General features: G+C 48.4%; 1 protein-coding gene across 1 annotated transcript in view; it reads left to right on the top strand.

Annotated features, from left to right (window-relative positions):
- Window positions 1-17,173, top strand: part of CATIP (ciliogenesis associated TTC17 interacting protein) — an 87,470-nt gene that overhangs the window by 37,542 nt on the left and 32,755 nt on the right. Inside the window, exon 6 of the mRNA XM_030209608.1 lies at window positions 2,828-3,016. Within this exon, the coding sequence (XP_030065468.1) occupies window positions 2,828-3,016 (189 nt within the window). The remainder of the gene's footprint in view (window positions 1-2,827; window positions 3,017-17,173) is intronic.

A 17,173-nucleotide genomic window follows, 5' to 3' on the forward strand; every position in this document is an offset into this window, starting at 1 on the left:
CGGCGCACCCTCCCCCGGAGCGCATTCTTAGTTTAGAAGCGAGGGGCGGGCGGGAGGTCCGATCCACCCCCGAGTCCACGTTGCTGGGAGCTGCGTCGGCTCCATTGGTTCCTTGCTCTCTCTGCCCTGGAACAGGAAGTAACCTGTTCCGGGGCAGAGGGAGCAAGGAACCAACGGAGACGACACCCCCCCCAGCGGCGTGCACCCGGGGCGGACTGCCCCCCCGCACCCCCCCTTCTTATGCCACTGCAAAGGTGACCAAATAATTCTTCTCCAGTTCGATATATTGGCAGCATTCAATGCGGTTGACCACACATTGCTAATCGAACACCTGGATCAGATTAGAATAACAGAGACTGTGTTCAAGTGGTTCAGCGAATTCCTTTCAAAGCGAAGCTATCCTATCAAGCAAAACAACCAACTTACCAAATTCTGGTCTCCTAACTGTGGGGTCCTGCAGAGATCTCTCCCTTCTCACCTATCCTGTTCAATCTCTTTAACTCATCCCTTGACTCAATATACCTGAGACTTAATGAACTACTATTATCCTACGCGGATGACAGCCTGCTTCTCTTACCAGTGACAGCATCAAACATAGATCCAACTCAGTCTGTAGTAAATGAAATGACTGCTGTTATCACCTGGGCCATGACCAATAAACTGAAATTGAATGTGCAAAAATCCAAGGTCCTGTGGTTCCGAAAGTAGGGAGTTGAGGTTCCATCATCAATATCTTTGTCCAATGGTCAAATCTTTACAGTCAAATCTGAAACTAGAGTACTAGGGGTTCTGCTTGATTCTTCACTCACCTTCTCTTCCCATATTAACCAGCTATGGAAGAAAACACTACTCAAAGTGAGACAGCTATGTCTAGTCAGATCATTCTTTGACCAAAAAGCCTTTGTGCTACTAGTCCAAATGTTAGTTCTTCCTCACTTGGATTACTGTAACATTCTATTTCTTGGTATTAAATGTCAATATCAGAAAAAACTTCAAATCATACAGAACACAGCTGCTAGACTAATGTACAGATTGAATAGATATACTAGTGTTTCAACTCATCTAAACAAACTGCACTGGCTTCCCATAGCAGGAAGACTCAGGTTCAAAGCTGCTTGTTTAGTTTTTCAAATTCTACAGGGCTTCACCTCTGAACTGCTGACTAAGACCGCTTCGCTATGTTTGGTCCAGTCTAACAGACTGAAAGAACAACTGATGCTAGCATCACCGTTCCAAAAGACAATTCGAAATCAGAAGATTTTCAGTTCTCCATTCTTGGAGTCAAAATATGGAAAACTCTACCTTTTTCCCATCAGAACAGAAAATAGCTACCTCAACTTCAGGAAGAAGCTAAAAACCTTTCTCTTCCCAAAGACTACTTCATAATAATCCATCATGACTTCTACCTCCTAGTATCATCCATTATCTTTTACTTACTGTTTTTAGTCTCATGCATTACACTAATGGTCTCTAATGTTTCTTATACCTCACACTAACACTATTTGCTTTTGTCTCACCTAGAATGTCAACCTCACTGAACCCTGGTGAACCCTGGAAAGGGGATATTAGTGGTATACAAGAATTGATTTGAATTTAATGAATTTTGAAAGGATGATAAGGTGATCTAGGTGAAGATGAAACAGTGGGAGGAAGAGGGTGGTCTATTAGAAGAAGATGCAATGGTGATGAAGTACCAAGTTATAACACTAGAGTTTCAAGGAGAGGGGCATGAGTAAGACTATAAGAAATAAGAATAGCCATACTGGGTCAGACCAATGGTCCATCTGGCCCAGTATCCTGCTTCCAACAGTGGCCAATCCAGGTCACAAGTACCTGGCAGAAACCCAAATCTAATTGTATCAAAGGGGATATTAGAGGAAAACAGAATTGCTAAACCAAACCACCTCTTCTCTTATGAGAATGACTGTAACAGACTTGAGAGAAGCCTGTGTTAATTGAGATATCAGAATCTGAGAGTCATGTCTCAATGAGGTGTAGTAGGTCTAGTTTATCTTTTAGAATTAAGTCCTTATTAAGGTATTGTTTCCCCTTGAAGGATCACACATTAAGTAAAGCAGTGTGTAAGGAAGTTTGAGTTTTGGAGTTTATACAAGTAGTTATGGAAGCAGGTGAAATACGAGACAAGTATCTTATCTGAGGAGCAGTCACAGAAACAGAGCGAGGAGGCCTAAGTCCCCAACCTACTGGAAATGGATAGCAGGATGGCATAAGATGTACTAATAAAAAGTCAAATAATGGTGGGGGATATTCATGATGGTCAAATCAAGATACCCTCATGCGTGCTCCTCCTTAAATGTGCGCCACAGTACTGGTTTATACCAGGTTGACGTCACTTTCAGAAATGTTGGGGGTGAAGCCAAGATTGCAGGCATTCACCACTTTCTCTGTGAAAAAGTATTTCCTGATGTTAAGTCTACCGCCTTACAACCTCAATTTATGTGCTCTAGTTCTACCGTTTGCCATCACCACCACCTTTAAGTCTCATTCCCTTTCCCATTCCCTTTCCCCCCTTTCCCCTTTAACCTTAGCATGTAAGCTATGGGTGTGCAACCTCTTTTTTTCCCTTCTTACCATACCTCCTCTGTAGCATCACCTTGCTGAGCTGTAGATCTTATACAACGGGGTCACCACATGACACTGGAGATCCATTGTATGCAAATATACCTGCTGCATATTCATAGCGGTAATCCTGAAAATGTGACTGGCAAGGTGTGGCTCCAGGAGAGAGTTGAGAAGCCCCACAACAATAATCCTACGCTTGTGACTGGAGATGTACCCTTTTGAAGTAAGTCACGTTCTCTTTCAGGAGAGGATGAGCTGCTCTTGAGTGCATTTTCCGAGACACTGGGCTGCTTCTCGGACTCGGGGGCACAGATTGGAGAGTTTACAGTCACAATGCAGCCAGCTATTTACAAAGGAGATGAAGACTGCTACCTGATACATATCACTAGTCACAGTACCGTAGATGACTTTCCCTGCAACACCTCCATCTTTGGTGAGTAGCTAGCTTGATTTCCTGCAGGCTTGGGGTATTTCATAGCCGCCGAGAGGGGGGCGGGGAGGGGGAACAAAATTCCCTGGGCCCGGGCCTCCAAGGGGGGCCCGATGCCACAGTCCCACCCGCCCTCCGTCGTCAACTGTCTGCCCCCTGCATTGAAATCGCAGTCTCACCTCCGTGAAAGCAGCGCTGCAGGCAGCAGAACGCCTCCCTTCGGTCCTCCTTCCCTCCCTGTGTCCTGTCCTTGTCTGACGTAACTTCCGCGAGGGCGGGACATAAGGAGGGAAGGGGGGGTTGAAGGGAGGCGTTCTGATGCCTGCAGCGCTGCTTTCACGGAGGTGAGACTGCAATTTTTATGCAGGGGGCCCGGCCCAGTGGCGGACGGAGGGGGAGAGTGGCGGCGGCGACCTCGGTGGGGTGGTGGAGGGGGAGAGCAGTGGCTGCAGCGACCTCGGTGGGGTGGAGGGGGGGAGCGGCGGCAGCGACCTCGGGGGGGGGGCGGGGCGGCAGGGGTGGGGCCCAGGGGCAGCCTTGCCTCGGGCCCGGCCCAGTCTCTCGGCGCCCTGGGGTATTTTAATCAGGAATGACTGAGTTTAGAGAATTCTGGGGTTTTCAAAGTAGAGAGTTGCACGGGGACAGAAATCTTACCCATCCCCGCTGGAATCTTACTCATCCCCACCCATCCCTGCAAAAATTTAACCCATCCCAACCCGTCCCCGCCCGTCCCCGCAAGAATTTAACCCATCCCCACCCATCCCCGTAAGAATTTTTTTTTTTTTTTTAATAATTTCTTTATTATATTTTAACATAATAAGTACATCTCCACATATTTGCAACGCTCTACATATGTGTAACATCTTTATCTCTTCTTCCATAACAATATTTGCAAATAAACTCTTAACAATCCTTCCCCCATTCCTCCCCCCCCCCCTTTCTTAATGTGATGATTTATATGTTTCTCTCATCTGTTCATAAGGTTGCCAAATTTGTTGAAACCTATGTAATTGGCCTTTTCTCAATGCGGTCAGTTTCGCCATCTGATGCAGATAATCAAGTTTATGCTTTACTACTTGAATATGTGGCATCTCTATCTGTTTCCATGCCCTTGCCACTGTCATTTTGGCTGCTGCAAAGATCTGGTTAGCCATCTTATGTTGGTGTATCTTACATTTTCCCGGTCGGAAGTGTAAAAGGCAATATTCCGCCCGATTTGGATATTCTATCTTTGTAACTTGGTATACCATTGCTTGAATTTGGGTCCAAAATGCCTGTATCTTGGGACATTCCCACCATATATGCATAAATGTACCTCTATTACCACATTCCCTCCAGCAGTTCGGTGATATCTTATGGTATATTTTTTGTAGTCTATCTGGTGTATAGTACCACCAGTACCATATTTTATAACCATTCTCAGCCACTGACTGAGTGATAGAGGTCTTCAATAGATATCTAATTCCCCTCATCCAGCATTCTCTTGTAAAGGTTTGTTGTAAGGCCCCCTCCCATCGTCTAATATAATGATCTTGAGGGTTGGACATTTTTAATAGTGCCTTATATAATCTTGTCACTCCCCCTTTGCCCCCTCCTCCCTTAATTGCCCTTTCTAGCGCTCTTTCTGTAAGTTCCAGTTCTTCCCCTGCCCGTCTTTTTATGTAGTTCCGCAAGCTATGATAATATGCCATGTCCCGTTCTTCCAACTCATATTCCTCTTTTAATTCTTCAAAATTTTTGATTTCTCCATTATTCCATACCTGGCCTAACATATATAGCCCCTTACGGGCCCAACTTTTATATACATTGTCTGATTCTCCTAGCGGAAACCCCGGAGCCCCACATATAGCCATTTGTAAAAAATATCTCCTCTCCGGAAACATCTTTCGTCGTATCCGTAGCCATGTCTCCAGTAAGAGACCAATCCCCACTGGCACCCTTTTAGTTAGAGACAGAATTTCAGTCCCCTTTCTCCATAGTATATCTCCTACATAGCGGGTACCCATCCATGAACGTTCCCAGTGTAGCCATTTTTTATTGTTTCTAGGAGTCCATTCCGCTAATATTCTTAATTGGGCTGCCTGATAATATAAATGGAAATTTGGTACTCCCATCCCACCCTCCACGGGCAGCTGAAACATCATTTCCCTATTTACCCTGGGGGGACGCTTCCTCCAGATGTAGGCAAACATTTTCCTATTTAGTTGTTGGAAGAACTTTTGTGGGATAGGTATTGGGATGGCCATGAACAAGTATAATATCTTTGGTAAGAGTATCATTTTTATAGCATGGATTCTTCCCAGCCATGATATAGTAAGTCCTTCCCATCTATCCACTTCCTCAAACAGTTCTTTGACTTTTTTGGGATAATTTGCTTGATATAGTCCCCCTATTTCCGGGGTAATCTGTATCCCTAGATAGCGAATTGACTTATTTGCCCATGTGAACGGAAATTTATCTGCTATCTCTTGTACTTCCCTAGGCGGCGTTGTGAGATTTAATATTTCTGATTTATTTATGTTAATTTTAAATCCTGAGACCCTTCCATAGTTTGTCATCACCTTCATTGTCTCTTGTATTGATTGTGATGGATGAGTTAATGTCAGGAGAACGTCATCGGCAAAAAGCATTATTTTGTGCTCCCTCTGCCCCCGTACTACTCCCCTTATATCTTTGTGTGCCCGTATTATCCTAGCTAGGTGTTCGATTGACAATGCAAATAGTAGTGGTGAAATTGCACATCCTTGCCTTGTGCCTCTGTGCAGCTCTAATATGTTAGTATGTGTCCCATTTATCTTTAATACCGCCATCGGTTTCGTGTATAATAGGCGCAGCCATGTCATAAATCGTCCCTCTATACCTATCTGACGTATTACTGTAAAGAGAAACTCCCAATCTACACGATCAAATGCCTTTTCAGCATCGACCGAGAATATTATTGTTGGTGTTTTTTCATCCTGTATTTGTTGTATGATGTGCAACAGTGTCCGAGTATTGTCGTGTGTTTGACGTCCCCTAATGAAGCCAGCCTGGTCTTCATGTACCAATCGTGGCATTACCTCCTGTAGGCGGCGTGCCATTATTTTGGTAAAAATCTTATAGTCCGTGTTCAGGAGAGATATTGGCCGGTAGGAGCCACACTGTAACGGATCTTTACCTGGCTTTAGGAGTATGGTCACTTCAGCCATCCTCCATGAGTATGGCAATTCTTGTGCCTCCTCGAAGGAGGCAATAGCTTTCAGTAGTACAGGGGCTAGTATTTTTGCAAATCTTTTATAAAATCTAGAAGGGAAGCCATCCGGCCCAGGGGATTTGTTGTTTGGCAAATCTGCTATTGCTTCTTCTATCTCTTCTAAAGTTATGGCCTTTGATAAAGCTTCCTGCTCCCTTCCAGTCACTCTAGTCATCCCCGGGTCCCGTAAGTATTGTTCCATGTCCTCCCTTGATGTATCATGTTCTGCTTGATATAGCTGATTATAGAAATCCCAAAATACCCCTGCCATTTCCTCTGTTTGTGTTATTAGCTCCCCTGAGAGGTTGTGTATGCCATGTATATAATTGCGCTGTGCCTGTTTTTTAAGCTTATTGGCCAGTAATCTGCTTGTTTTATTTCCAAATTCGTAATACTCCTGTTGTACTTGTTCTAACTGTCCGGCTATATCCGCCAGTTGTATTTCATTAAGTTGTGCTTTATCCCCGTAAGAATTTAATGGTACATAAAAGAAAATTCCAGTCAGCTCCCTCAGTCTCTCTCTGGATTTGAGCTACAGCACTGTAGACAAGGAAGGAACGGAAGTTGGAACACTCTGGTGCGCACATGTAAGACTTGTCTCTGATTCTCTTGCACTGTGTGCTGAGAGGTCGCCACATGCACGCGCCAGTAGGTCAGGTGACATCTGATTCTCGTGCCTGTGTCAGAGCTGAGGTCTATGCACCAGCCTGGTAGCAAAGAGGATTAATAGTAACATAGTAAGTGACAGCAAATAGACCTGAATGGTCCATCCACTCTGCCAATAGTCACACTCATGATCAATTCATCATTAAATCAACGAGTGTGATATTATATACTTGATTATGGTCTTTCTTTCGTGTTTCTGTAACAAAGACCACAGAAGTCTATCTGGCCCTATCCTTATGTTCCAACTACTGGAGTTGCCGTTGAAGCCCACTCCAGTCTATTCGTCTTCTCATTTGTGGGACACAGACCCTAAAAGTCTGTCCAGCACTGTCCTTATGTTCTAGCCACTGAAGTTGCTGTCTAAGCCCTTTCCAGCCCATCCTACACCAGATTGCCATGTATGAGACACAGACCACACAAGTCTGCCCGGTATCAGCCCTAGTTCATCACAGCCAGAGTCGCCATCTAAGCGTCACTTGACACATCCACACACATGCAGCCATTTAAGGTTAGGTTTTATATAAGTTCCATTTTCTAATTAGAGATCCTCTGTGTTCATCCCAAGCCTTTTTGAATTCCGTCATCATTTGTGACTCTACCACCTCCTTAATGGAAGACTTTCCACATTTGTGCTGTTAAAGCCAGGAGAAGGAGGAGGAGACAGCACTCAAAGAACTTGGTAATCGGTAGATGAGAGGCTGGTGCAGGTGCAGCTTACACTTCTACGAGAAGACCGCAGAACTGCTTCCATCCCCGCGGGAACCCCGCAGGAACTGCCTCCGTCCCTGCGAGCACCCTGCAGAGCTGCTTCCATCCCCGCGGGAACCCCGCAGGAACTGCCTCCGTCCCCGCGAGAACCCTGCAGAGCTGCTTCCATCCCCGCGGGAACCCCGCAGGAACTGCCTCCATCCCCGCGAGAACCCCGCAGAGCTGCTTCCATCCCCGCGGGAACCCTGCAGGAACTGCCTCCGTCCCCGCGGGAATCCCGCAGAGCTGCTTCCATCCCCGCGGGAACCCCGCAGGAACTGCCTCCGTCCCCACGAGAACCCCGCAGAGCTGCTTCCATCCCCGCGGGAACCCCGCAGGAACTGCCTCCATTCCCGCGAGAACCCCGCAGAGCTGCTTCCATCCCCGCGGGAACCCCGCAGGAACTGCCTCCGTCCCCGCGGGAATCCCGCAGAGCTGCTTCCATCCCCGCGGGAACCCCGCAGCAACTGCCTCCGTCCCCGCGAGAACCCCGCAGAGCTGCTTCCATCCCCACGGGAACCCTGCAGGAACTGCCTCCGTCCCCGCGAGAACCCCGCAGAGCTGCTTCCATCCCCGTGGGAACCCCGCAGGAATTGCCTCCGCCCACGCGGGAATCCCGCAGAGCTGCTTTCATCTCCACGGGAACCCTGCAGGAACTGCCTCCGTCCCCGCGAGAACCCCGCAGAGCTGCTTCCATCCCCGCGGGAACCCCGCAGGAACTGCCTCCGTCCCCGCGGGAATACTACTACTACTACTACTATTTAGCATTTCTATAGCGCTACAAGGCATACGCAGCGCTACACAAACATAGAAGAAAGACAGTCCCTGCTCAAAGAGCTTACAATCTAATAGACAAAAAAATAAATAAAGTAAGCAAATCAAATCAATTAATGTGAACGGGAAGGAAGAGAGGAGGGTAGGTGGAGGCGAGTGGTTACAAGTGGTTACGAGTCAAAAGCAATGTTAAAGAGGTGGGCTTTCAGTCTAGATTTAAAGATGGTCAAGGATGGGGCAAGACGTAGGGGCTCAGGAAATCTATTCCAGGCGTAGGGTGCAGCGAGACAGAAGGCGCGAAGTCTGGAGTTGGCAGTAGTGGAGAAGGGAACAGATAAGAAGGATTTATCCATGGAGCGGAGTGCACGGGAAGGGGTGTAGGGAAGGACGAGTGTGGAGAGATACTGGGGAGCAGCAGAGTGAGTACATTTATAGGTTAGTAGAAGAAGTTTGAACAGGATGCGAAAACGGATAGGGAGCCAGTGAAGGGTCTTGAGGAGAGGGGTAGTATGAGTAAAGCGACCCTGGCGGAAGATGAGACGGGCGAATCCCGTTCCCGTGCAGCTCTCTATTTCAAAGCCACATCAGAATCTTCCAATGTAGTTGGACTGTCTCAGCTCATCTAAATGCACATCTGCCTCCAACTTTTTCTTACCTGCAGCTTATTTTAGTTCAGATAGGAAACCTAATCAAACCCCACCCATCTGTTGAGCACACTTGCATTAAAGGCTAAAGGAGCTTGTTTACAGGACCATTACGGAGTTAAAAGGAGCCCTGGATGCTTATTTGAGGGGGGGGGGTCACCTTCTTATGACATGGCCCCCTTTAAAGACAGCCATGGAGGAAGTACTGCTGCTACGTTAATAATGGCTGTGAGGGTCACATTTATGTAGTTGTTAATGGCAGCCCCGTGCTCTGGTACCGCAAATGGCCCCTTCCAACACTCGTTCTTGTTTAAAAATCATTGTTAGCCAAGGCAAGTCCTATCATTTGGCTTTAATTACTTGTCTTTACAAACCCAAACTCAGTATGAGTTATATGTTAGCCGTGGTGGGAACGAGGAGGTTAGATTGAGAACAGGAGACGGCATGAGGCCATCCAGCCCGTTATATGGGTTGAAGCCAGTAGGCGGAGTCACAACTACACCCAAAACAATAGCAAATGCTATTGAAAGCAATAGTAAAACATTATTAGAAATAATGAGCTGCCTATGCGTTGTCCATCTGTGAAATGTCAAAAGCAGTTCCAGTTGGATAGGCAGTGCCTTAAAAGGTGGAGGACAAAATATTTTTTTTTAACTTATTTGAAAGGATCCTATATCCTATATAATAAAAGGCACCTCCAACATTCTGAAGCTGACTGCATGGCTGAGGCATTCCTGCTCTCTGTATCCATCTCCTGAATTGACATCACCTACTTCCGGGTTCGTCACAAGCAGAAGTGACCAACCACACGAGGTTTCTCGGCTTCAGAATGTTGGAGGTGCATTCTATTAAATAGGATTGGTCAGTTCCTTGAAGCACAGCCAGAGCTCAGCGTCCTGCACAGTAACGCTCAGACAACAGAGAGAGAGAGGGGGGGGGGGGGCCTGACTCCAGAGAGGGGAGGGGAGGTATCTCTGTCACACACACACTCTCTCTCTCTCACAGTGAATGTCTTTTTCTCACTCTCACACACTGTCTGTCTCACACTGTATCACATTCACTCTCTATGTGTCACACAATCACTCACACTCTTGGTCTCATAAACTCAGTCTCACAGAGAGTCTGTGTCTCACACACACTCTCTGTCTCGCACACACTGTATCTGTGTGAAACACACTCTCTCTCTCTCTCTCACACACACTGTGTCTCACATACGCACTTGCGCGCACACTCATTCTCACACACACACACTCTCTCTCTCACAGACACACTCGCACCCAGACTCACTCTCGCTCTCTCACACACACACACTCGCACATTCACTCTCTCTCTCACACACAGTCACTCTCACATACACTCTCTCAAACATACACACTCCAAGGAAAACCTTGCTAGCGCCCGTTTCATTTGTGTCAGAAACGGGCCTTTTTTACTAGTATAGTGTCACGTATACAAGCAGGAACCTAGGTTGTGAACCCTTGGGCCTCTGCCGAGGAGCGGCAGTGGCAGGCATAACCACCCCATACCAATGACAAGGCAGAGCTTTAATGAACAGTTAGGCTTCACCTGCACCTGGCCGCTTTTCACCGGACGTTTAGCTTCTGGATTCAGGTGGCCGGCAGGACTTACTGGACAGGACCGGTCCTGGATATCAGCTAGGCAGCACAGGGACTGAAGGTCAGAGGGGAAAGGAACATACAGGGACAGCAGGGCAAGGAATGGGTAAAATAAAGGACAGGACTGAAAGCTGAAAACAGCCACTAAAACAGGGAGCAAAATACTGACTAACAAGACACAAAACTAAATGCTGCAGAGCAGCCACTAAGATACAAGGACTAAACACAGAACTACAACTCAGAGACAAGACAAGCAAACAAACAACAATCTAATCTAACTATCCACAGACTAGCAAGCACCAGTGGCGTAGCCACAGGTGGGCCTGGGTGGGCCGGGGCCCACCCATTTAGTGCTCAGGCTCACCCAACAGTAGCACACATTTAGCGGTAGCTGATGGAGATCTCAAGCTCAGCCAGCTGAAGACTTCCCTCTGATGGTAACAAAAACGCTACTCTCCACGAGTTTTCAGTTTTCAGCGCATGCCTGCTGCATACTGCCAAGGTGGAAAGAAGCATTTTCCCACCAGCTGAAATATTTTTTTTGGTGGTGGTTGGAAGCGGGGGAGAACACTTGGTGCCCACCCACTTCTTGCCTAGGCCCACCCAAAATTTGTTGTCTGGCTACGCCCCTGGCAAGAACAGACAAGAATCAAGGCAGGAATAAACTAGAAACAGCAGAAGTGCACCAGCACCCCAACATACCAGGGTCTTAGACGATGCAAAGGCAAAGCAGAAAGGTTTCAAGATGGCTAATAAGCCCAGAAGCAGTTGAGGCTCAGATGCTGCAATCACCAGGCAGCTACGGGTGCTGTGCAGGCTCAAACAACACAAGCAAACCTGGCAGCCTGGAAGATCCAGACCGGACTAGGCAGAAATCTGGAACCGGTGATGGTTCCATAGCAGCCACCCGTTCTGGCCACCAGAGGGCGAGGAAAGCACAGACGTAACATAGATATAAATATCAATATATCATAAAATAAAAACTGGTAGAGACAGCACCAATAAAGGCTTTGTTTTGTGCTCATTTTTCTACACTGTTCTATAAAATACAGTAATACACAGTGCCGTAGCGAATGGCACCCGGGGCGGGTCGCCGCTGCGCACCCCTCTCCCGGGTGCAGCACGGTGCGACCCCCCCCCCCCCTCTGCGGCGCACCCCCCGGGAGCGCACCCTCCCCCCCCCCCGGACCGCATTCTTTCCTGCGGGAGGGCCGATCCGCCCCGAGTGCACGTCACTCGGAGCTGCGTCGGCCCCGCTGGTTCCCTGCTCTTTCTGCCCCGGAACTGCAGAGGGAGCAGGGAACCAGCGGGGCCGGCACCCCCCGAGCGCATGCACCCGGGGCGGACCGCCCCTCCTGCCCCCCCCCCCCCCCCCCCCCCCCTTCCTACGCCACTGGTAATACATGTCCAAATTTCAGTGAGGATATCCTGTTTACTGATGGGTTCACCTTAAGTGTTGTAATCTGCCTTGAGAAGCCTGGTGTTATGAAGATTGGAAGTAAAATTAAACTCTCATTGGGGCAGATGGAATCACATCTTCACCTTCATCTCTTTTGTACAAATGGATTATTCTGTTTTGAGCATGTTTCAGTGGTTTTTCGTAATAAAAATAACTATTTTCTTTCATGCAGCTCTCTCGTTTGTTTAAACATAACTAAATGGGATATACAGGGCCGGTCTTAGCAAGTGCGGGGCCCTATGCAGACCAATTTGGTGGGGCCCCATCCTAGCCCCGCCCCATCCTAGCCCCGACCCCACTCCAGCTCCACCCCATTGATAATATTATTCAATTTTTAGAAAATTTTTTATTTATGAAATTTCAAATAAAGACAAAAGAAGCTAAACTTGTACAGAAAAACTGATTGAAATAATAAGCACAATGCTATCATGAAACCCCCTCCTCCCCAGAAATTATTCAGTTCAAGTCCACTACAATTAGTAGTTCTAATTCTCATAACCTCGGGGGGTCACAGGTGCGGACACTATACACAAACTTGTGCAAAAACACACTCATAACCTTACCAAACCATAACAGCACTAATTCCAAGGACAGGATGAGCTACAACCTTATGCATGGAAAGGCAGAACTGTAATTACACCAGGCTCTAAAACACCAATACACTACCTCGTGAAAACAAAACAAAACAAAAAGGGCTGCAAATGCTACACGCTAGCAGGATACTGCATCTTGATCACGCATGAAAAACACATGACACAACAGATATGAAGGCAAAATACTGAACTGGAAAGTTACCTCAAGAAGTCAGACTCAGCATGCAGCAATACTAGAAAAATTGAAACTTACATGCAAAATATCACAGATGCACATTTCCAAAAGCTGACATATTCCAATTAATAAATTCTGAATAAAATACTTTTTTTCTACCTTTGTTGTCTGATCATTTGGTTTTTCTATTCGCTTTGGTCCCAGTGTCTTCTGTTTTATGCAGTGTCTTCTTTCCAGTTGATATTTTTTCTCTCATCATGTCCACCATCCTCCTGTATCCTTATGTGTCCTGTCTACCATCTGTAGCCCTGTCCCTATCCTTTCAGCATCTGCCTTCAAAGTGTTCCGATCCAGCCCTTAAATTCAGCAATTTCCCCTCCATGCATATCCAGCATTTCTCCTCACTCCCCTCCTTCCATGTACATCTACTTTCCTCCCCTCCCCTACATCCATGTCCAGCATTTCTCCTATATCCCTTCCCCTCCATCCATGTGCATCTCCTTCCTTTGTCTTTCCTTCCCTCCATTCCTGCCCAACATTTCTCCTCTCTCCCCTGCCCTCCATGTCCAGCAATTTCTCCTCTCTCCCTGGGCCCTGCCCTCCCATCCATGCTCCTCTGTCCCCTGCCCCCTCCATTGATCCCTATCCAGCAATTCCCCTCTCTCCCTGAGCCCTGCCCTCCCATCCATGCTCCTCTCTGTCCTCCGCCCCCTCCATTCATCCCTATCCAGCAATTCCCCTCTCTCCATGAGCCCTGCCCTCCCCTCCCATCCATGCTCCTCTCTGGCCCCTGCCCCCTCCATTCATCATCCTTATCCAGCAATTCCCCTCTCTCCCTGAGCCCTGCCCTCCCATCCATGCTCCTCTCTGTCCCCTGCCCCCTCCATTCATCCCTATCCAGCAATTCCCCTCTCTCCATGAGCCCTGCCCTCACCTCCCATCCATGCTCCTCTCTGGCCCCTGCCCCCTCCATTCATCATCCCTATCCAGCAATTCCCCTCTCTCCCTGCCCTGCCCTCCCATCCATGCTCCTCTCTGGCCCCTGCCCCCTCCATTCATCCCTATCCAGCAATTCCCCTCTCTCCATGAGCCCTGCCCTCCCCTCCCATCCATGCTCCTCTCTGGCCTCTGCCCCCTCCATTCATCATCCCTATCCAGCAATTCCCCTCTCTCCCTGAGCCCTGCCATCCATGCCCAGGTCCTCCCTCCCTTGCCCTCCCGCTCCCAAGTTCAACTGCCTGCCTGTCCGCCCTGGCGCCCTTTTCTTCTCCCCCCAACCAAGGATTTTTCTTTTAAATTTACCCTCCGTCGCTGGCATCCCACAGCAGCGTGTTTCACTGAAAGCGCTCCTCCCCTACCGAGTCCCCGCCCCGATGTCTCTAGCAGAATGCAGAAGCTCTTCCTGATTCGTTCATTCTCAGTGTCCCGCCCTCGAGGGCGGGACACTGAGAATGAACGAATCAGGAAGAGCTGCGTTCTGGTAGAGACGTCGGGGGGACTCAGGAGGTGAGGAGCGCTTTCAGTGACGCATGCAGGACGCTGCTGTGCTGTGGGATTCCGGCAATGGAGGGTAAATTTAAAAGAAAAATCCTTGGTTGGGGGGAAGAAGAGGGCGCCAGGGCGGACAGTGGCGGTAAGCATGGCACGACGGCGCCCTCCAGCCATGCTTACCGTCCGTGTCGGAGTCGGACCGGCCCTGGGAAGAGGCTGACTGAGGCACGCCACGCGGGGCCCCCCTAAGCGCGGGGCCCTATGCGGCCGCCTCGGTCGCCTCGGCCTAAGACCGGCCCTGGGGATATAAGCCCCTAAGGAGGAAGTGATCCACCGAGGCGGATGAACACTGACTCCCACAAGAAAACAACAGTTAGAGGGAAGTGGGAAGTGGACCAATGACTCCAGGGAGATGGGATACTAACATAGTAACATAGTAGATGACGGCAGAAAAAGACCTGCATGGTCCATCCAGTCTGCCCAACAAGGTAACTCATATGTGCCACTTTTTGTGTATACCTTACCTTGATTTGTACCTGTCCTTTTCAGGGCACAGACCGTGTAAGTCTGCCCAGCACTATCCCCGCCCCCCAACCACCAGCCCCGCCTCCCACCACCGGCTCTGGCACAGACCGTATAAGTCTGTCCAGCACTATCCCCGCCTCCCAACCACCAGCCCCGCCTCCCACCACTGGCTCTGGCACAGACCGTATAAGTCTGCCCAGCACTATCCCCGCCTCCCAACCACCAGCCCCGCCTCCCACCACTGGCTCTGGCACAGACCGTATAAGTCTGCCCAGCACTATCCCCGCCTCCCAACCACCAGCCCTGCCTCCCATCACCGGCTCTGGCACAGACCATATAAGTCTGCCCAGCACTATCCCCGCCTCCCACCACCAGCTCTGGCACAGACCATATAAGTCTGCCCAGCACTATCCCCGCTTCCCAACCACCAGCCCCGCCTCCCACCATCGGCTCTGGCACAGACCGTATAAGTCTGCCCAGCACTATCCCTGCCTCCCACCAGTGGCTCTGGCACAGACCATGTAAGTCTGCCCAGCACTATCCCCGCCTCCCAACCACCAGCCCCACCTCCCACCACCAGCTCTGGCACAGACCATATAAGTCTGCCCAGCACTATCCCTGCCTCCCAACCACCAGCCCCACTTCCCACCACCGGCTCTGCCACCCAATCTCGACTAAGCTCCTGAGGATCCATTCCTGATGTACAGAGTACCACTTTATTCACAGCCCGTTGGTTTTCTTACATTTTGTACTTGTGTTGACTTATACTGTGCCAAAACTGGAAATACAGTGAGACAGAATAATAGAATTCAATAACATCCAAAACTTATTAATTAACATTTTAATTGTGTTCACATTTGGGTAATAACTGAGAAAATGCTGTTGAAAAGTTACTTGAAGAAGAAATAAATATCATAGAACTGGAAAATGTTGGCACATTTAGACTGACTCTGGACTTCTGCGTGAAGGTAGCTCTGCCCTCATTATTTAATCTTTATTTTAAATAGTAGTAGTAAACAATATTAAGTGCATTTTTATAATATACCACTGCATTCCACAAAACAAAAGGAGCAAGTTCCCACAAACCATCTTTCCCTATTGATCTAGGCACAGGAGGAAAAAAAAGATTTTAAATGCTCCCAAGTTTCAACCTAATTCATTTTTAATGTGGGATATAACTGCCATAAATAGGTAAATAAATAAATAGAAACTCTGAATGTTGAGCACTTGATTCTCATAACATGATGTCTGTTTTAGTGGCCCTTTACCAGGAGAAAAAAAATCTCTGCACAAATATAACGCATGCTAGGGTGTCCCTATACTCATACTACCCCTCTCCTCAAGTCGCTTCACTGGCTCCCTATCCGTTTTCGCATCCTGTTCAAACTTCTTCTACTAACCTATAAATCAGGGGCGTAGCCAGACAACAGATTTTGGGTGGGCCTAGACAAGAATTGGGTGGGCACCAAGTGTTCTCCCCCCCCCCCCCCCCCCCCCCCCCACACACACACACACAAAAAACCCAAATTAGCTCAGCTGGTGGGAAAATGCTTCTTTCCACCTTGACAGCAGGCATGCACTGAAAACTGAGCATGCGCAGGTGCTGGTGTCGTGGAGAGTAGCATTTTTGTTACCATCAGGGGAAAATCTTCAGCTGGTGGAGCTTGGGATTCCCACCAGTTACCACTAGTGCTACTGTTGGGTGGGCCTGAGCCATAAATGGGTGGGCCCTGGCCCACCCAAGCCCACCTGTGGCTACGCCACTGCTAAAAATGTACTCACTCTGCTGCTCCCCAGTATCTCTCCACACTCGTCCTTCCCTACACCCCTTCCCGTGCACTCCGCTCCATGGATAAATCCTTCTTATCTGTTCCCTTCTCCACTACTGCCACCTCCAGACTTCACGCCTTCTATCTCGTGGCACCCTACGCCTGTTATAAACTTCCTGAGCCCCTACGTCTTGCCCCATCCTTGGCCACCTTTAAATCTAGACTGAAAGCCCACCTCTTTAACATTGCTTTTGACTCGTAACCACTTGTAACCACTCGCCTCCACCTACCCTCCTCTCTTCCTTCCTGTACACATTAATTGATTTGATTTGCTTACTTTATTTTTTGTCTATTAGATTGTAAGCTCTTTGAGCAGGGACTGTCTTTCTTCTATGTTTGTGCAGCGCTGCGTACGCCTTGTAGCGCTATAGAAATGCTAAATAGTAGTAGTAGTCCCTATAACCAGCTC

Source organism: Microcaecilia unicolor, chromosome 7, assembly GCF_901765095.1.
Source record: "Microcaecilia unicolor chromosome 7, aMicUni1.1, whole genome shotgun sequence".
In the NCBI taxonomy this organism is placed as follows: domain Eukaryota; kingdom Metazoa; phylum Chordata; class Amphibia; order Gymnophiona; family Siphonopidae; genus Microcaecilia; species Microcaecilia unicolor.